This window comes from Leucoraja erinacea, chromosome 6, assembly GCF_028641065.1.
Source record: "Leucoraja erinacea ecotype New England chromosome 6, Leri_hhj_1, whole genome shotgun sequence".
NCBI lineage: Eukaryota > Metazoa > Chordata > Chondrichthyes > Rajiformes > Rajidae > Leucoraja > Leucoraja erinaceus.
The window spans coordinates 51,427,385-51,449,927 of record NC_073382.1 but is presented as its reverse complement, the minus strand read 5'-3'; the positions used below and the strand labels follow the sequence as shown (position 1 = coordinate 51,449,927).

Genomic DNA, 22,543 nt, shown 5'->3' with positions numbered 1-22,543 from the left:
TAAATTAAACATTGTGCAATTATCAGCAAGCATTCCCACTTCTAACCTTATGATGGAATGCAAATCATTAATGAAACAGCTGCAAATGGTTGGCCCAGCATCTTGGATATGATTGAAATGGAATTGTTACAAATTTAGAGAAATAACTCCAGTCCGTATGGCCTGCAGCCATTTTAATGCAAGTAGACATTCAGTAGAATAAACATGGAACTGCAGATGTTGGTTTACACAAACAGGCACAAAGTACTGGAGTAACTCAATGGGTCAGGCAGCATCTCTGGAGAAAATGGATCAGGCTCCCACCCTGAAACATCACTGTCCATGTTCTCCAGAGTTGCTGCCTGACCTGCTGAGTTACTCCAGGACTTTGTGTCCTTTTAGGTACACATTTAAGTAGCCTTCCACTCACATTTATCCTGCTGGCAGAGCTTTGCATGTGTCACCTACTGGATGCTTCTCCAAAAGGTGAGCTTTTATGTTGTCATGATTATTTTAATTTTTTAATTAATATTTTTATTAGAAGCAATGTACAGTAGTATAAACCGTGGCATGTAACATAATACATTCCGTGTACAACTTCTTGTTTTAAATTTAACAATAGAGAAATAAAAGTAGCAAGAAAAAGAGAGAAAAGAGAAGATTAAGGAAAGTAGTGATGTGTAAACCCCTGGAGTCCCACTCCAGGAGTTAACAATTGATAGTTCGTGGAAGGATAGAGAGAAAGAACCCATAAAGCTATAAAAAAAGAGGAAAAAAAGAAAGGAAAAACAATTTATTTTTTAAAGTGAAAAAAAAACAGAATAGAAAAGAAAAGGGATATACCTACTTCATATCTTTCCACACCCCTCACCCAGGGATGTAACGTTTCAGACATGCTTGTGATCCACATTTCATGATTCTGAGCATCTCAAAATATTTTCAGTTATTATAAAATGTATTAATTGGGACAAATGGATAACATGCTGCCATTTTCCAGAAACTAGCTCGGTGAATAATGTCCATTTGCTTTTGTAGGCATTAGTTGATGGTGAGATGTTGAAGCACTGGAGAATTGTGCTGTTCCTCTTCCTCTTCCATATAAATTAGATCCATCAGTATAGGCAGCTGGCCTCTGTTTAATATTTCAGCCAAAGGGCAACATTTTTGACAATGCTCAAGACAGAATGTGGAAGAGCTCAGCAGTTCATGTGGAAGTATCTGAGGAGGTAAAAAGTGTATGTTGACATTTCCAGTTGAGACTGTGTCAGTCCTGTTTGACCCACTGGTTCTTCCATGTTCTGATTTTTGTTCCAAATTCCACCATTGTCTTCAATTTTGAGGTTTAGATGCTTTCTCAGTATAGGATATCAAATAGATTATATTCAAGGTCTGAATTGGCTGAATCTTATGGCATTATGCCGAAGTAAATCCCCGGGAGTCATTCTTTTATACTGTTCCTCCATAATTGCAATTATAAAATGATAGGTATTGGTACCTGTTCATACCTGGTAGCCAAAATTATTTTTACTTTCTGTTTTGGTTCCTTTCCTCCAACCCTTCCGCATAAGGCACCAATCATTCACAATCAAAAGGCAGCATGTGTTCTTCCTGTTATTAGTCAATACTGTGTATCCATTGTCTTAGCCTGTCAAAGATAATGATTTAATGACAGGAATTTTATATTTATTTTCTACAGTAAAGCAAAAGCATAAGTGTAAACCTACTGTGGGGAATTATGAATTTGAACTCTATATGCTGCACATCGATCAGGAATCTTACGTTATTTGGAGAAGGGGGAAGAGATGTATCTAAATTGCACTTCTATTTTAAGTCAGAACTTGTTATATTTTTGTGCTGGCTGAAATCTGACAACAGTTACTTCTGGGACTGTGTGTGCGTGTGTGTGTGTGTGTGTATAATTAATTTCTTACATCAATTCATATTCAGGAACAGACAATTTGGGAGAAATTATTGCTGTTGTAGAGATTGTATTTATGCCGTTTATAATTAAATACAGCTTTTTGCATTGCACTGCATAGAATTTGGGGTAGACACAAAATGCTGGAGTAACTCAGCGGGTTAGGCAGCATCTATGGAGAGAAGGAATGGGCGACGTTTCGGGTCGAGACGGTCTGAAGAAGGGTCTTGACTCGAAACGTTGCCCATTCCTTCTCTCCATAGATGCTGCCTCACCCGCTGAGTTACTCCAGCATTTTCTGTCTACCTTTGATTTTACCAGCATCTGCAGTTATTTCTTACACATAGAATTTAGGGACAGGTAATATTCTTTGTTAAATAAGGCGGCATAATTGCATATTCAGGGCAGACCCCTGATATCTTATTGGGAAGTTTGATTTAAATTGCTGCTTTACTCCATATGCTGAAGGCGATGCATCTATTTCATTATGTTCAAGCGCCCTTTTCACTGTTACCTCAACTTGACAGATTAATTTGATATATTTTTTATATTTCTTAAAAACTGTTGCCTCATATCATAAAGAGTAAATGTATTGGTAGACTTCAAATTCTGGAAATTGAGTTTCCATATGCACAGGTACTATTGTGTGATTTTCATTATGATCCATAATTGAATAGAATGTTTAGCTTTGTCCATCAGTTTTATATCTCAAGTATAAAATGAGCTTATTGGATATGGGCGATGTTTTTCTTTCTCTGCAGCAAATCTTCAGTTTCATAATTCAGGTCATAAAAGGACATTAATGTAGATTGCAATATTGGTGACAGGAGTTACGGAGAAGTGTCACCTTTGTGAACTATTTGGGTTTATTATTGTCAAGTGGACCAAGGTCAAGAAAAGTTTTGTTTTGTGCGCCATCCAATCAAATGGGATGATGCTGTACATGAATACAATCAGGCCAAACGCAAACACAATAGGTAAAGTAAAGAGAAAGATAGTGTGCGGAATATAGTTCTCAGCATTGTAGCTTAGCAGTTCCGGAGAAAGATCAATGCCTGCCGTGAGGTAGGCTGGAAAGTCTGTTACTATTTGCAGTATTGATTGCTGTTTTTAATGGAAGGAATATGCAAACATGGATTTCTTTCACATCCGTATATTCCCATACATTGTATCCTTTAACTAAAATCAGGGATGTTACAGAATAATTTGATACTGCAGCTCATGCAGAGGAAATCAAACCCAGCAGGAGGCAGTTAGAAATCAGTATGCAACATTTTTAAGCACATAAATGTTGCTCTGAGTAGAAATATAATTTATTGCAGTTGTATACTGAAAATGACCATATTTACTTATTTTTAGATGGCATTAAAAAATCATATCGCAAGAAAGCAAAGCTGAATATTGTTGATTTTCCTTGTTATTTTAGCAATCTGAAGAGGAAGCTGTTGCTTACCTGGAACAGAGTGATGGGGAAGAAAGTTTTGATCCTTCTGATCTCCCTGATCCTGATAAATACAGAGATTCTGAGGAGAATGATGACAGTGGTGCGTCGGAATCCGAAGAAAATTGCAGGTTAGTTCACGTTTCTGCAGTGAATCTTTGCTTTTTCATTTCATACCGAAAACTGTTTTGCTCTTGCTCAAAAGTGAATAGGACTCCTATGAATATGTTCCCTGAATACCAGTAGATAGTTCAGTTACCAATATATTTAAAAGTTCCAAGACCCAGTATTTTCAGTGTATTTGGTAATCTACACACCAAAGGAAGAAACTGGTGTTTAGAGCTTGTGCCAAATTATATTGCCAGCAACAAATGTAAATAGAAACTTAACAAAATGGAAAATGGAACATTTAAGTCACTCTGCTCCAGTAAGTATATTGGTGGAAATACCTTCACCGTAGCTGCAAAGGAACTCAGTCATTGGACAAATCATTCTACATTGTACAAATCATTCTGGTGACTTCCATAATCTTAAAGTTGGATAAAGCACATTTAAAGACTTTAAGATGTATGGAAGTCACCAGAATGATTTGTACAATGTAGAATGATTTGTCCAATGACTGAGTTCCTTTGCAGCTACAGTGAAGGTATAGGATATTGAATTCAGTTACTTTCTAAATAATTGCCATTTAGGCAATCTGTGCATTGTTTTTATCAAAAAATTCTTCCATTGTTCTTGTAATTTTTCTCTGGTTCTGATAGGCAAGTACTTGCTTAATTTAACATTTTGCCTTTGTTATGGAAAATGTCTGTGTTCTGCTGGCATCATTATTAATTTTGGTGCTTTTCTTTTTAGTTTGTTTTTCTATCATCATTATGGGTCGGTGTTTGTCTTTATGATTGTTTGTGCAAAATGTAACTCAAGGCTTTCTTATATTAATGTTATATGTAATATTGAAAAACATGCAGGAATGTTTGTCTGAAGAAGGGTCCAAACCCGAAACGTCACCTATCCATGTTCTTCAGAGATGTTGCCTGACTTGTTGTTACTCCAGCACTTTTTGTCCTTTTGTATATTAACCGGCATCTGCAGTTCTTTCTTTCTACATATGGAATGTTTGTTGATGATGCTTTACTGTTGAGGTATTGTATATCTCCTAAAAATGCCGCTTGTCTTTGTTCTTTTCAGTGTCCCTAGTTCACAGTGCAGAGAGCTATTCTGAGATTTGTACTAGTACACACCCCCCCTCCCCCCACTTATACCTGATCTTAATTCCGGCTTGATAATTGCAAAGTGCCTTGTTCACAGCCTTTAGGCTGAATTGCTGATTTAATAATTGAATGCATTTTCCCAAATGCTATAAAATCATTTTTCATACAAACTGTCAGCACCTGCAGTCAGGATCCTACAAGGGTCTCTGATGCTGTGCCACCATCATGCTGCCCAATATTTCACTTCATTAACTACTTGTTGACTTTCTGGGGAAAGTACTCCCACAATGTTGTTGGGAAGTGAGATTTTAGATCCAAAGATAATGAAGGAACAGCGATGTATTTCCAGGTGCGAGAGGTGAGGAATGTGCAGGTGATAATGTTTTAGTTTTCCTTTGACCTTGCTGGCAGAGCATGCTGGTTTGGAAGATGCTGTTGAAGTTGCCTGGGTAACTACAGTGCATAATGTAGGTGGTGTTACTGCAGCTAATGTGTGACAGTGCTGTAGAGCATGAATGTTTAGGGTGTTGACGGGGTGACAGTCAATCAGGTGCCTGCTGCTCGATATTCATGAGAATCATGGCACTGTACTCCGTGTTTCTGTATTTCCTTTGGACATAGGAGGAGGCCCATTGATTCAATGCCACTGACAGACCTATCACATTTTTTCACCTCCTCTAACCTATTCTCTTCACATTCCCATCACCTTGCCCCACCAATCATCTACCCTCCAGCGGTAATTAATTACAGTGTCTAATTAACCTATCATCCCATAGCCCTTTGGAATACGGGAGGAATCCCATGTGATCACAGGGAGAAAGTTTAAACACTACACAAACAGTGGCAGAGTTGAGTATTGAAGCGAACTAGCTGTGCTACTGTACTGCCCTCATCCAGGTGACGAGAATATATTCCAACGCGCTCCTGATTTGTTGTTTGTCAATGCTGGAAAGGCTTTTGGGTATCAGACGAAAGTTACTCAGCACCAGATGACCAGACTCTGATCTGTCCTTGTAGCATGGTACTTAAGTTCATAAGTTAGAGGAGTAGAATGGGGCCATACGACCCATCAAGTCTACTCCGCCATTCAATCATGGCTGATCAATCTTTCCCTCACAACCCCATTCTCTTGCCTTCTCACCATAACCTCTGACTGATTAAGAATCTGTTAATTTGTGCCTTAAAAATACCCTATGACGGCTTCCACAGTCGTCTGTGGCAATGAATTCCACAGATTCACCACCCTCTGACTAAAGAAGTTCTATTTTCCTTTTGAAAAGTACATCCTTTTATTCTGAGGCTGTAAAGAAGACTATGAAATGGATGACTTTTTTAACCTTAATCGGAATTTAAGTTACTCATTCACTGTAACTCAGTTATTCCGATGCTTCATAAAATATTAAAGACCCTATTGTCACAAAGCAGCAAACTCTCCAATGCTCCTGGAGCAGCTGTTTGGGAAATTTATTGGAGATTGAAAGAAAACTGAACATTGTTGAACAAGGCAGAATTGTCCTATTTTCTACAGTGGGGGATCATGCACAGTTCTAAAATACACTATGCAAATTTTATTTTATTGAAAGCTTGTAGATATTTTGTGATGGCTCACAGATGGTGTAGTACACAGCTTGTAGGAATAGGGTTTCGGAGGGCTATTCAACTCTGCACCTGCTGCTTCCTTAACTTCCTGCTGGCAATTCTTCAGTGTTGCTGAAGTAATTAATCTTCATTGAGATGTATGTGATCTTCAGTGCTAACTGTAAAGGATGCCTTCTGTTTCTGTTTGAAATCACCGAGGAACTAATTACACAGTTCAAAGTGAATTGTTTAGCAATATGATAAAGCTAAAATTTAAGTAAAACAAGGAACTGCAGATGCTGGTGTACAAAGAAAGACACAAAATGCTAGAGTAACTTAGCCGGTTAGGCAGCATATCTGGAGAACGTGGATAGGTGATTTTTCAGACTGAAGAAGGGTCCCAAACTGAAAAGTCACATCCATCTTCACCAGAGATTCTGCCTGACCCGCTGAGTTACCCCAGCACTTTGTGTCTAAAATTTGTTTGTTCTTTAAATCAATTTTACAAATATTTAAAAAACAAAATTTTTGCTTGCCAAATTGTGGAGTAATATAGAAAATAAGGCAGACGCTTATGGTTTTCCATAAATTAACTCCTTGGGTATGAGTTTAGAATTTGGAGATACAGCGTCAAAACAGCCCCTTTGGTTCACCGATTCCACGCCGACCACCATCGATCACCTGTACACTAGTTCTATGCTATCCCATCCTATACACTATGGGCAATTTACAGAGGCCAATTAACTTACAAACCTGCACGTCTTTGAAATGTGGGAGGAAACCGGAGCACTTGAAGAAAACCCACACGGTCACAGGGAGAATGTATGGAGAACGTATGGACTTTGCATAGAGAGCACACAGATCTCTGGCACCATGAAGGAACAGCTCTACTGCAGCGCCACTATGTGTTGCACTTTATATGTGGGGGTCTTTGATTGTAGATCACTTGATGTGATTATTTAGGGGTTAGTTGGAGAGCTAGATAGGGCTCTTGAAGATAGTGGAATCAGGGAATATGGGGAGAAGGCAGGAACGGGGTACTGATTGTGGATGATCAGCCATGATCACATTGAATGGCGGTGCTGGCTTAAAGGGCCGAATGGCCTACTCCTGCACCTCTTGTGTATCTTATAGAATTTTTCGAGGATGTAACTAGTAGCGTTGATAGGGGAGAACCAGTGGATGTGGTGTATCTGGACTTCCAGAAGGCTTTCGACAAGGTCCCACATAAGAGATTAGTATACAAACTTAAAGCACAAGGCATTGGGGGTTCAGTATTGATGTGGATAGAGAACTGGCTGGCAAACAGGAAGCAAAGAGTAGGAGTAAACGGGTCCTTTTCACAATGGCAGGCAGTGACTAGTGGGGTACCCCAAGGCTCAGTACTGGGACCCCAGCTATTTACAATATATATTAATGATCTGGATGAGGGAATTGAAGGCAATATCTCCAAGTTTGCGGATGACACTAAGCTGGGGGGCAGTGTTAGCTGTGAGGAGGATGCTAGGAGACTGCAGGGTGGCTTGGATAGGCTGGGTGAGTGGGCAAATGTTTGGCAGATGCAGTATAATGTGGATAAATGTGAGGTTATCCATTTTGGTGGCAAAAACGGGAAAGCAGACTATTATCTAAATGGTGGCCGATTGGGAAAGGGGGAGATGCAGCGAGACCTGGGTGTCATGGTACACCAGTCATTGAAGGTAGGCATGCAGGTGCAGCAGGCAGTAAAGAAAGCGAATGGTATGTTAGCTTTCATTGCAAAAGGATTTGAGTATAGGAGCAGAGAGGTTCTACTGCAGTTGTACAGGGTCTTGGTGAGACCACACCTGGAGTATTGCGTACAGTTTTGGTCTCCAAATCTGAGGAAGGACATTATTGCCATAGAGGGAGTGCAGAGACGGTTCACCAGACTGATTCCTGGGATGTCAGGACTGTCTTATGAAGAAAGACTGGATAGACTTGGTTTATACTCTCTAGAATTTAGAAGATTGAGAGGGGATCTTATAGAAACTTACAAAATTCTTAAGGGGTTGGACAGGCTAGATGCAGGAAGATTGTTCCCGATGTTAGGGAAGTCCAGGACAAGGGGTCACAGCTTAAGGATAAAGGGGAAATCCTTTAAAACCGAGATGAGAAGAACCTTTTTCACACAGAGAGTGGCGAATCTCTGGAACTCTCTGCCACAGAGGGTAGTTGAGGCCAGTTCATTGGCTATATTTAAGAGGGAGTTAGATGTGGCCCTTGTGGCTAAGGGGATCAGGGGGTATGGAGAGAAGGCAGGTACGGGATACTGAGTTGGATGATCAGCCATGATCATATTGAATGGCGGTGCAGGCTCGAAGGGCCGAATGGCCTACTCCTGCACCTAATTTCTATGTTTCTATGTCTATTTTTCAGAACCAGTGTATTTTGTAGTTTGTTTTATATAAGATGCCTTTTAGCTGCAGTTTTAGTTCTGGATGTTTTTTTGATTCCAAGTTGTTTTGTAAAGCTTAGTTACCTTGTATTTGCTATGGTTTTGTCTCAAATTAATATGCCAACGAATGAGTGTGACATCATAGAGCAAACAGTAGCGGCTTGATCTTGTTCCAATGTTTATTGAATATCGTCATTTAATTCCGTAATTCCTCCTTTTATCATATCCCATTATAACAAAACAATTATCGATTTCAGTCTTAAAGCAGTGGAGCAACAATGGGTCAGACAGCATTTGTGGAAGGAGTGGATAGGTAATGCCTATTGAGATCCTTCTTCAGAGGCGTGAGATCCTGACTGGAAACATTCCTGTCAATTTCCTCCACTGATGTTGCCTAACCTGCTGAGTTCCTCCAGAATGTTGTGTTTTATGCAAGGCTACAGCATCTGCAGATCTTTGTGTTTCCATTTCTACAGTTGCTGGTATTACCGAATCAGTTACTGCTACAATTGAAAGCATTGTCAGCAATCCCTACTGTGACTCTCTGGGTACAGGGTAATTGCCCAGCAGTTACAACTTAGGTAGTTAAAAAGGTGGGCTACATCATATAATTGTGGAACAAGTTAAATGTGCTCATGTATATTAGAGCAATCAGGTGCGATTGAGGTTATTGATATATCCTGATATTTGATCTCAGCTTAATCATATGACTCTTATTCTTCATATCTACTTATCCTGGTTTTCATTAAAACACAATTCAATACACCACACATAATTGGCATCATGAGGTTACTTCCCACTTATCCTTGCAGAGAATATAAGTATAAACATAGCAAAGCCAAAACAGCAATATGCTGTAAAACCATCCTTGTCATTTATACTTACAGCTTTAGCACAGGTGACAAGCAGATTAATGTAAAAAATAATCCAGTCTCTTTATAATATATATATATATATCTAATATACATAGTCAAATACATATAAAACACACATTTTATATTACATAAAATATTTGTAGCATATCATATGAGTGCAGCATGGTTGTGAATTGTATTGCGTTTCTTTATAGTCCAGAAATCACCTACATCATTTCTTATTTCAACTTAATTTGATTTGATTTCTCAAAGAAAAATAATCTGTATATTGTGATTTATTTTAAGTTTTACTCGACTAAGTGGGGTCCCTGTCCCACGGGAGGCCTGATCCCCCAACCCAACCCTTTCCCCAACGCAATATTCCACCACTCACCCATAGCCCCCAACTGTGCAGGCGCGGCTCAATTCCCCTCATCCCCAGCACTCTCTCCCCTTCCTCTTCTTTCCCCCCTCCTCCTCCGCTCCCCCAATGCCTCCCTCCCTCTCTTTTCCCCTACCTTCAGTCACTCTCTCCCTCCCTCCATAACTCCTCTTCCCTCCCTACACCCTTCCTATCCCTCTATACCCCACCTCCCCACTCCTCACCACCCCCTATCCCCCCTACTATCCCTCCTCACCTCCCCCACTGCCCTCCCTCTATTCCCCACTTCCTACCTCCCCCTCCTCTCCCTCTATTCCCCCTCCTCCCCCACTCTCCCTCCTCACCTCACCAGGATCTCGAGGTTGCCGCTCCTCTCCCTTCTTGGGTGCCCCGGAGGAGCATCAGCCTTTGGCGCTCTCACAGCCTGGCTCAGCACCCAGGCCTCGGATCCTCAGCAGAGGTGGGCGGGTGCTTGTGACTGACAGCGGATGCAGCCAATTAGTGCGGCGATAGTGCAGGAAGGGGCGTCGCCATTCCAGCAGTGACTGACAGGAGAGGACACCAATCTGCGCATGCGCAGTTTTAAAGATTTTTAAACCTTTATAACTTTTAAAATATACCACCGATCAGAACAAAACTTGTTGCACTTGCAGCACAGGAGAATGGTATGGTGGCAAAAAATCGTAGCGCTATCGTGTACAAATAAAAATGTATATATTTTATTGATCACCTGCTTTGTAGCATGCACTCACATGGGCTGTGGCATTGAGAACTGTTAGTAGTTTGAAAAGTATGACAAGAAATTTAAATATCTTCAATAAAATGATTTAATGGAGCCCCAAGGAAAAATAAACATACTTTGATGTTGGATAATAATTGAGTTTAATTTTCCATGGGCTATTAGAAGAGATCCAAGTTCACATTAACATATCTAAAATACAATAAGAAGGAAATATTGCATATGGGTTTGTATTCTAAACCAGTACACTATTTCCTAAGATGTGACAAGAAATGGGAGCTACGGCGAATCTAAGCTTTAAGGAGAAAGGACACAAAGTGTTGGAGTACCACAGGCAGGCAGCATCTCTGGAGAACATGGATAGGTGATTTTTCAGTCTGAAGAAGGATCCCGACCCGAACATCATCTATCCATGTTCTCCAGATGTGCAGTCTGATCTGCTGAGTTACTTCAACACCTTGTGTCCTTTTGTGTAAACCAGCGTTTGCAGTTCCTTGTTTCTCAAGGGCCTGTCCCACTTGGGCGTCATTTGCACGTCACGCAGATGGCGTGCGATGATTTTGAGAATCCCCAAATCCTGGGGTGCTGCGCGCTACCGCGCGTCATTGCTACGCCACCATGCGCCATGCTCGTGTCGTGCGTCGTGACGCCCAAATGATGTTGCGTGAATGACGCACAAATAACACCCAAGTGGGACAGGCCCTTAAGCTTTAAGGAGACTTTGCTAAGCGAGATAAAATTTAACGGATCAAACTGCTTCATGAAGACTCATTAAAAATGTTTGAAATGTGTAAGCAATGTTCGAGAAGAAGGGGAATTGCTCTGGGAATCCTGAAAGTTGCACATGGAGCGACAATCTATCCACTGAAGCAGATGTACTGAAAGAAATTGCAATGGCAAACTGCCTGCACAAAGACCTCTTTCTGCAACCCTTTTGTCCTCTCCTCTGATGAGCAAAGTTTATGAATGGATAACGTCCATCCACCCACATATTAACCTCTTCTGCAATTCTGAGGTTTGCCTCACTTCAGTCTGGTGCCCAGTGGCAAACTCAAAATGCAGAAAGCTTAGTTAAGTCTGGTATTTACAGTGACTTCATCAATCACCTACTTCATCTTGTGTGCATTTGCAATGGTTGATCACTTCATCCTCCATCATCTTTTCCTCTCATTTCTGTGTGTACCTCTTGTATGATTCCACTTCTCTCTGTCTCTCTGTGATCAGTACAACTCTATCAATTGCACATGGTCCAAAATTTTCCAAAATGTATATCTCCATATTAGTCAGTAACATCATTCATTGATAAGAGCTGAGCATACTTGAGTGAAATTATGGCATCCATATCTAACTTTCCAGCATTTCCGATAATTCTTAACGCCAAGTATGGATGTACCAAAGGTTCCTGCATTTGAGCATAACACAATTAATGCCATTAAGGTCATAAGGAATAGGAATGGAATTAAGCCATTTAGGACCTCTCCCACCCTAACCATGGACTGTTTGTCCTCCTCCCATCAGGGAGGCGGTACAGGAGCCTCAGGTCTCGTACAAGTAGGATGAGGAACAGCTTCTTCAACAACACTATCACATTGCTGAACTCGGAGTCCCGCCGATAGATTTCTCCAGTCTCTCCGTCCACATTGTTTGCTTATTCTGTATTTTTATTTCTATATTGCACTATTACTACGAACAGACGCTAAACTGCATTTCGTTGTCCCCATACTTGTAACTGTGCAATGACAATAAAGTTGAATTGAATTGAATTGAATGGAATTAGGCCATTTAGCCCATCAAGTCTACTCTGCCATTCAATCATGGCTAATCAATCTCTCCCTCCTAAACCCATTCTCCTGCCTTCTCCCCATAACCTCTTACACCTGTTCCTTTTGCTCCCTGTTGAAATGGCATACATTCCCAATGATTCTTGGCTTTGGTTAAATTAAATTATATGGTCTTTGCATGGCTAGTAAATGATCTTCAAATTAGAAAAAGTCAGCGATAAGAAATCCTAAATTTAAGATGTTCCAAAAAGGATAATATAGTTTAATATAGCCAGAAATATAGTTAAATGAAGTTTGACCATTTGTAAGCAGGATAACAGGGTTAATTGTAAGGTGCTCTAGATAAAAGCAGGCACAAGCACGATGAGTCAGCAGATCTCCTTTTTGCATGGTAATGATCTGAAGTTAATTACCGCCTTGTTACCAAGACACTTGCCTTTCACTATGACATTACCAACTTTGCAATCTTCTGTCTCACGAACTTCATTTCCATAATCTTACTGTCGCTAATTTACATCTAAACATCAATTTGACTTATGATTGCAGTTTTGGCAAAGAGAACAGAAACCTAATAATGTGCACCTGTAGTGTAAGCATCTAGTCTGGAAATATTATGTTGCCATTATCCATTGTGTTTTCTCCCTTCAGTGAGCAAATTCAAACCAGTGTTAAGTGTACCGGCTGCATAAAACACAAGGTTATATTAAAATAATTGAAACGTAAAATAAAATCTATTGAAATAAAACAGACAATTGTGGAAATAATGCTGTCTGACGTGTGGAGTATTTCCAGCATTTTCTATTTTCGTAGCAGTGTGAAGCAGGTTCTATTTCCCATTAAACGCCTTGGCTTTCTCTCAGAACAAGGAAGCCTGTGCTGATTTTTTGGCCTAGATCTAGAATCATAGAAATTTACAGTACAGAAGGTGGTCTCTCAATTGATGGTGATCATATCAGACAAAAAGTAGGTGGTTAGTTTGCAATTGCGAGCCTGTAGGTTAAGATTTGTCAGCAAAGTGCATTTTAAATATGTTGAAGGTTTATGCCTCCACCAGCTTTTCGGCTGCACCTTTCTTTCAATGAAAAGCAATTTCCTCCCATTACTGCCATTTTAATTTTACCATTATCTTCAAGCTATGTTTCATACTTTCAACTTCTTTGATATGCGAGGTAGATCTCTTTATATTCAACCAGTCTCAACGTCCCAATTTTATAACATGAAAATAATCCCAGCCAATCTCACCTCATAGCTTTTCCGAGTTCTGCTAGAATCCTCGTAAATCACCCTCTCAGTCCTTTTGTCATGGCATCACATCCCTCCTGCAATATGGAGGTGAGACTGTTCCTTATGTTCACGCTACTTGGCCTTAATGAATGTTCCCTACAATTCTAGTAAAATGTCTGTGTATGTTCCTTTATTGGCAGCGGCATAGAGAACATAACCTACCTTTCGGAATCTTCAAACTCAGCCCAACATGCAGTCCAAGATTACTGCATTCATTTACACATGTCAGTATCTTACTGCAATAGACTTTACATTATTTCCTTGGCTTGTTCTCCCTCCACAATATTTTATGTTGCATTTCTCTATATTGAATTTATTTTGTCACTCGTTTTTGCTTTTTCTTCCTTCCTTCAACTATCTTGCTACAGTTATTGTGAACAATTCAATTGCAGTGAGAGTAAAGGAAGATAACTAAAGGGCCTGTCCCACTTAGGCGACCTTATTTGCGAGTTCAGGAGACTCTGCGCTCGCCACATGTTCGTAGGTGGTCTCTGGTGAGTCTCCTTCATGGTCGAGAGGAGTTCCCGCATGGTGGTAGTGCAGTGGTAGTGGGGTTGCCATGTCGTTGTAGGTAGTCAAGGTAACCGTAGGAAATCTCCTTTGCTGAATGGGCATTTTAATTGGCTCATTGGGGGGAAAAAAACATAAATATGAGTTTTCAGAAACAAGGAAAAACGACCGGTAATGTTAAATGCCCGCTAAACTTCACAGCTGTGTACCTTTGGCTTATTAAAAGTTGTCTGGCTTCTTAAAAGTGTCTCCACTCCTTCTCCCCCCTCTCCCCTCCCCCGCCTCCCTGCTCTTTTAAAGGACTTACCGTACACTGTGCTTGAGGTCTTTAACCTTCCTGTTCATCGCGGGTATCACCTTGGCTTTGTACCGTGTGAATTTCCGACAACGCTCTCCCGCTTTCCATGGCCCTCGCCTTTGCGGGGTGTGTGTGTGTGTGTGCGTGTGCGTGCGTGTGTGTGTGTGCGTGCGCGTGTGTGTGTGTGTGTGTGTGTGTGTGTGTGTGTGTGTGTGTGTGTTCCGCGCTGATGGTCGTTCCAGTTCGCGATTTTTCAGGCGTGTGCCCCCGAGCTTGAAGGTCGCAGACAGTCCGCTGAAAAGTCGCGTAAGTGGGACAGGCTCTTGAGGAACTATGTGAGCACAGACAAATGCTCCTTCGTTCTGCAATGATGTAGGAGGAAACCAGAGCACCCAGACGAAACCCACATGATTACAGGGGTGTGGGTAATCCCACGTGCAAACTCCATGCAGACAACACCTGAGGTCAAGATCAAATCAGGGTCTCTGGTGCTGTGAGGCAGCAGCTTTATCACCTGCGCCACTGTATCGCTGATTACGCTAAATTGGAAGAAGTACAAATGGTGGCTTGGAAAGAGCGTTGAGCTCCTGTGCAGTGAGGAAGGCAAAAGGTGAATGGGATACTACTGGGAGCATCAGAAATTACAGAGAAAATATGTTGACTATGTAGGTGTGTGGGATGAAAAGGGAGATCCTGACTTGGTTCTGCGTCTGTGGGCCTGCAATGGATCCTGATCTGAAATTAAGATAGAAAAGTTGAGGTAGAGAGTGGAAGAGTCCAGTAAGGGCAGGTTGGAACTTGGCCACAATATTGATACAACCTTCCAACTTAGTGGAAGAGTAGGAAGGGGAACAGATAAACTTATTAGTGTGCTGAAAAATAAGAGGTCAGGGCGGGATCCCAAGTTAGTTGCAGGAGTGCAAGGAAAGACCCACTATCTCACCAAAATAATAGACATAATTGAGTTCCCATTCCCATCCCTTTTTAATTTGGAGGAAGGAAGTGGGGGATTACGAGACCAAGTCCAACCAAAGGAAGGAGGTTGTGCTGAGAGTAGGGACACTGATTTAGGTCTCTTTTCAGGAAAGAAGCAAAGACCCCTTGGGCTGTTCTGGTGGCGAATATTCTGGAGGAATTAGACATCTGAGATTCACTGCTTCTGAAATAAGGCAAAGTATTGGAAGCACTCTTCAAGCCTGGTTGCATATGTGAAGAGAGAAAACTGTTAACCTTTCAGATTGCTGGAAACTCCTTGACTTGAAGCATCAGTTCTGTTTCACACTCCAGTTTCTGCTCAGTTTTTAATAATTTTTTGCGAACAGATTCCCAAAATCTGCAGTTTTTTGCTTATCAATTATTTTACAAATTTTACTAATTTATTCCCTCTTAATTTTTACCTCAGACTTATTCACTTTTTCTTTCAATGCAACAACCACTTTTGCCACAGTCAAACCTGAGCAGAACAGTTAATTTGCACAGTCCAGCATGAGGTGGGTGAAAAAGTCACGTGTCTACGTTAAGTGTTTGTAATCCATAACATTTTAATACAGCGTAATTGAACATCGAATTTTCAGGCCACAAATACTGCATTTATATTATTTTATTAGCCAATTTATTGAGTTCACTGACCATCAATCCTTCATAACATGCATTATTTATGGATAGTAGTTCAATACCATTCCCTTATAAATATAATTGTGCTCTTAGTCGGGTGAGGATTGACCTTCAGTTCTAAGTGGCTCTGGCAGTCCTGTGGCATAATTTCCAGACTGCATGATTACCTGGTGTTGCAGGATTGATGACATCTGCTACAAAATACTAGATTTCTGTTGCACAGAGCAGCTGATTGGAATACAATAGAAATACAGGTTTCAGTATTCATTGTTCAGGGCAGCACAGTGGTGATGGCGACACATTGATGCATCTAGTAGAGCTGCTGCCTCAAAAGTGCCTGAGACCTGGGTTCGATCCTGACCCCAAGTGCTCTCTGTGTGGAGTTTGCACATAATCACTTTGACTGCGTGGGTTTCCTTGGGGTGCTCTGGTTTCCTCCCATATCCCAAAGATTTGGACGTTGATTGGCCTCTGTAGAACTAGTGTGAACGGGTGATAGATGGTTGACGTGGACTCAGTGTGCTGAATTCCACTCCGTCACACACCTTATAACTCAATTACTTAACTTGCCTGCATTTTGTAGACCATATATCTCACTGCTGAATATCCTTGTATCATCACCAAACTCGAATATGTTATCAACAAATCATGTTTTAACAAACTCATTAATTGAAAATGGTGACTACCTGAGGGCCATTACCAATCCCAGTTGCGCTCTATTAATAGTTGCGACCAACACCACAGCACTGGTCAAGAGAGCCCAGCAGCGACTATACCCTCTCCAAAGACTACGGAAAGCAGGTCTCCCCACTACACACCTACGAACTTTTTATAGGGGGACAATCGAGAGCACATTAACCTACGGCATCACTTCCTGGTTCGGGAGCTGCAAGGCGTACAAACGGCACCAACTAGACAGGATTGTGAAGACCGCCAGCAGGATTATTGGTGCTCCACTCCCTTTCCTGCTGGACATATACAGGAAGAGATGTATCAGCAGAGCCATCTCCATCATCAAAGACCCCTACCACCCATCGCATCACATATTCTCCATCCTGCCATCTGGGAAGAGGTACAGGAGCATTAGCTGCAAAACCAGCAGGATGCTCCTTAGCTTCTTCCCGCAGGCTATAAGACTGATAAACGGACTTTGCCCCCTGCCACAGTATCACGCACCAACCACCAACCTGGACACACTGCAGCAGAGCCACTGTCGTGCCGCTGCCGATCAGAACGCCTGTTGATGTATAGTAGAGAGTAGAGTGTTTAATTTGTTCATGATATATGTATTTTTATTTCTATTTATTTTTTACTGCACACTGAATGGACACTGGTTGAGCAATGTTTTTTTGTTTCCTCTGGGTATGTGAGTACTCAGGAAAATGACAATAAAGATATACTATACTACTACTATACTATACTATAACAATTTAACCTCAAAAATGCCTGTTTATTCCTCCTGTATGTTCTTTTCCTTCATTCGATGCCAACCCTTTGCATCTTTTATTACACAACAATTTTTCATTGAATAATTTTACAAATCCTAATTGAAATTGGGATTTAATCCACCTGTTTCCCCTTATCAATCTTTAGATTTAAAACTTTAGAGATACAATGTGGAAAACAGGCCCTTCAGCCCACTTAGTCAGCGCTGACCATCAATCATCCCTTAAACTAGCACTACACACTAGGGACAATTTTACCATTTTTACTGAAGCCAATTAACCTACAAACCTGTACGCCTTTGGAGTGTGGGGAGGAAACTGGAGCACCTGTAAAAAGTCCACACGGTGACAAGGAGAACATGCAAACTCCAACAGACAGGAGTCAGGATCGAACCTGGGTCTCTGGAGCTGTAAGGCACCAACTCTACCATTGCTCCACTGTGCTGTCCCTCAAATCACATCCCCACATGGGATATGATGGGAATATTTTCATATGCATCTCTCCAAGAGACTTGGTTAGTTTTGCGCCTTTTTTTTACAGATATATAGAAGATATTGATACCCATTTATATGTTTGTGTAATTTACTGACATAATTTGTAACGTTCCTCTTTATAAATTGCTTAGTTAATTTTGGTTTTGAGGATAACTCTCTTGGCTTACAGATTTTGCCTATATTAGAGGCCTTTATTATTCTGTTGTCATCGTCAAACTGACAGCTACCCTCCTGGACAGCATGCGCTGAGTCTAAATGTGAGATTTCAAATGTCACGATCTGATCACGAAACTCATCAAAAACCTGAATTATATGTTACTGGTCCAAACAGTTCATCTCCTCACTTGATTATCTCTCATGAGTTATTTAAGAAGCTGGGAGTGTTGAGATTAGTTCTAATATATTTTACCTCACATAGCAGATTGCTGAGACAGATCAATGAAAGGTGATGTGTAGGCTCTTATTTCATAAAGCTCTAATATTCATCTTTATTTAACATCTCGGTCAAATCCTGCTTGTGAGTTTTCACAATGAGGTGGCAAACTGTTGGAACATAACATAATTATTGTAAGCATTGGCAAGAAGCGGTCATTTCTCTGTGTGATGGTGAGCTGTGTGAAAGTCCTTGTGATAGACTATATTTTACTGGATTTAGGAGTCTTCAATAATTGTAGTTTTTATATTACAATTCTCACTTTCAAGAGTCAAGTATTGACGGTGGAATTTAACAAGACACCTCAATTCATTCAGTTTGTGGAGCTGTATATTGGGGACTACATCTTTCAAATGGGTACTGCTCATTTTATTGATTTTATTAGGGCGTACTGAGACAATGTGCATCTGTAAGGAATAATTAAACTCAAGCATGGAAAACTGAATTTGGTGGAAAACAGAATTTAAAAAGAAAATAATTGTTTTGAATTAAATTTAAGAAAAAGAGTAATGAGAAGGATTATAACTTCCGTTCCTTCCTCTCACAATTCCTCTCTCAATATCTGTCTTTTGTTTCCTTACAGCTAGGAGGTATTTGAGACAGGTACTATAACAGCATTTAAAAGACTCTTGGACAGGTACATGGATAAGAAAGGTTTGGAGGGATTTGGGCCAAACGCAAGCAAATGGCACTGGATTGAGCGTCTTGTTTGGCATGAATGAGTTGGACTGAAGGGTCTGTATCTATATAACTGTGTAACTGTGACTCGAATGATCATATGGTCAGGGGTGACAAATTAGCTTTTTTGCCATTCAATTGGATGGCAGATTCAGTTGCATACCTTGCCGGAGATGCGTTGTTTCCGGGTCATGTCTCCGGTCGCTTTGCGGCCTATCATTGATGGAGCTGGAGGCCTCCTCGGACTGACTTGGGCCCCACCATGAGGCGCGGACTTAATATCAGAGCCAATCCCTTGCCTGGAACCGCTCCAACTGCGGCCTGCGGACTTACCATCAACAGCTCACAGTCTCGGGAGAGGCTATTCGGGAGCTCCGACAAACGCAGAGGCTCGACCAGCCCCGACGTGGGGTTCGATCGCCCAGCGCAGGGGAAGTGACATCCCCCCGATGCAGGAGCTGGATTGCCCCGACACGGAGGGCCCAAAACGGCGGCAGCTACGAGAGTGAAGATCGTCTTGTCAACAGAGGGCTCGAGACCCCCGACCGTGGGAGAGCTAAGGGAGGAGATGGAACTTTTTTTCGCCATCCATCACAGTGAGGAATGTGGAGTCTCTGTGGTCGATGTTTATGTTAAAATGTGTTTTGTGTGTTCTGTTGCTTTTTATTGTATGACTGACTTAGCAAATGAAATTCCTCATATGTTGCAAAACATACTTGGCTGATAAAATATTACTGTGATTGTGATTGTAAAAGAAACAAAGTGGGGCATGAGGAACATTGTTTTTACACTGGGGTGGTTTCTATCTGGAATGTGCTGCAAGGATGGCAGTGCAGATAAGTTTAATTGCTGCATTCAAAATAGAATTGGCTAATTATCTGAAAGGAACGGGAAAGGGAACAAGCTGATTTGCTCTACAAAATAACTGATATGGACTTGATGGGATGAATGGCCTTCCTTGCTGTAATTAACATCTGTTGGGCAATGGTGCTTATTGAAAGACTATTCTAAAAAAATCCCAATCTCATTTTAAAGATTGGTATAGATATGATTTCTATCAGTTATGGATTTAAGTATAATTTTCATCCACACATTGCATTCCATCTCTCATGGTTTTTCCTACTCCTTTAGAATCAAAGAGTCATAGCGCACAGAAACCGGCTCTTCGGCTCAGTTCATTGATGCCGTCCAAGATGCCCCATCTCAACGTTCCATTTTGCATGTTTCCCTCTAATCTTGTCCAAATGCCCGAAATGTTATTGTACCTGCTTCAACTACTTCCTCTACTACTATCTCATTCCATATACTCATCACGCTCTCTGTGGAAAAACTTACATATTTCCCCTCTCACCTTAATGGGCCTGTCCCAGTTAGGTGATTTTTTGGGCGACTACAGGTGAGGTGACTGCTGCCAAATTTTCAACATGTTGAAAAACGTTCGGCAACAATTTTTGTTGTCGTAGGTTGCCGTAGGTGTTGTCGTGGGTAGTCGTAGATGTTGTCTGTCGTAGGTGAATTCCATTAAAACTAGTCCCTGGCAGTCGCCTAAAGAGTTGCCTAAGTGGTACAGGCCCATAAGCCTATGTCAGATGGCATTTGCCTACCCTTGGGAAAAAAGACAATGTGGATTCACCGTATACATTCCCCCCATGATTTTACACAACCCTGTAAGATCACCCCTCAGCTCCTGCACTCAAAAATTAATGTCCTAGGTTATCCATCTGTACCCGGCAGCTCAGAGCTTCGAGCCCTGGCAACATTCTCGTAAATCTTTTCTTCCTTTTAGACTTTTAGAGATATAGCGTGGAAATAGGCCCTTCGGCCCACTGAGTCTGCGCCGACCAGCAATACCCATATACTAGCTATCCTACATACTAGGGACAATTTACAATTTTACCAAAGACAATTAACCTACAAACCTGTACGTCTTTGCAGTGTGGCAGGAAATCAGAGCACCTGGAGAAAACCCATGCGGTTACAAGGAGAACGTACAAACTCCGTACAGACGGCACCTGTGGTGCGGATCGAACGCAGGTCTCTACCGCTGCACCACTGTGCCATCAATTGCACCAATGTCCCATTCTTCCTTTAATTTTTCTATTTCCTTTGTAGATTTCTAGTGTCATTAAAATACTATGTACAAATACAAAATACAAATATGATCATCCAGGTGGCACCATTAAAATACTATGTATTTTAATAGTGCCACCTGGATGATCATGTTTGGATGATCAGGAGAGGTGGTTTGTTGCAAATATTATGCATAAATGCAGCCAGAAATTATGCAATAGATGTTTATGAGTATTAGCAATTTTTGGAGTGTCTGTTTATGCATGCAATAATGTTTCTATTAGCTGTGTAATTCATCTTGAGTTTAATAATGTTATCCATGAACGCTCTGTGATTTTATTTGTAGATTAAGTACCTTGATAAGATTGCTAGATAATACTCTTGTAATTGTAATGAAACAAATTCCTATTTCCATTATCTATGTAGATATGAGTTAGAAACTATGAGGAAAAAATAAAATGGCCAAAGGTTGGGTATGAATTGGAAATGGAATGTAAATCAGGCATACCTCTGGATCAGTATGATAAATTTAATTGGGAAGCGTCTCGGAGTATACATTCGTACCTAATAAGATTGACACTAAAAGCTGGAGTAACTCAGCAAGACAGGTAGCATCTCCGGCGAGAAAGAATGGTGATGTTTCGGGTCAAGACTCTTTTTCAGACATGTTATCGTAGCTAATAACATGGGCAGCACTGTCATATTTAGTAAGTTCAAAGACTTTACTTACACAGTACAGGTAAGCTCTGGGTTTCATTCACAGCCCAAATACAGCTCAATGGAAGTAATCATGAGAGAATCGTGAACTAGTCTGCAGTTTTAATTCGAAGCTAAGGTAATCCTTCTTCAGGCTTCATGTTTTACTTGTATTAGTTAGGTTAGTTTAATTTACTGCTACAGCAAGGAAATCCGTCCCTTCGGCCCACCAAGACCACACCAATCACCTTTACACTAGTCCTATCCTACGCACTAGAGGCAATTTTACAGAAGCCAATTAACGTCTTTGGGATGTGAGAGGAAACCAGAGAAAACCCACTGTTCACAGGGAGAGCATACAAACTCTGTACAGACAGCACTCGTAGTTAGGATCAAAACCGGGTCTCTACCGCTGTGAGGCAGCCACAGTGAGGCAGCTGTTTTCTATTGGCAGAGGCCAATAGGGCTCTAGGGAACATTGGTTGAGGCTACTTGTTGACAAGGCTATTAATCCAATGTATTAGGCCATCTCTTCCACCACAGTCCATTCATGTATAACATTGGGTTATTCCAAGGTTCATCGTTTGGGATCTAAACGAGGCATTCAGGAGACCTGACACATGCTTCTCTGATATGGTTCAAGAGGTTCACCTAAATTGGATCAGGCAGGAAACGGATGTAACATGATTCAATTTAGTCCTGCAGCATTCATATTGTATTT

The 22,543-nt window shown here is 41.1% G+C and overlaps 1 protein-coding gene across 2 annotated transcripts in view; it reads left to right on the top strand.

The window, feature by feature from the left end:
* The window catches only part of ddx10 (DEAD (Asp-Glu-Ala-Asp) box polypeptide 10), a 159,876-nt gene that overhangs the window by 125,812 nt on the left and 11,521 nt on the right, over positions 1 to 22,543 (top strand). For both annotated transcript variants that reach the window (XM_055637010.1, XM_055637011.1), the window contains exon 17: positions 3,324 to 3,469. In XM_055637010.1, coding sequence (XP_055492985.1) covers positions 3,324 to 3,469 — 146 coding nt within the window. The remainder of the gene's footprint in view (positions 1 to 3,323; positions 3,470 to 22,543) is intronic.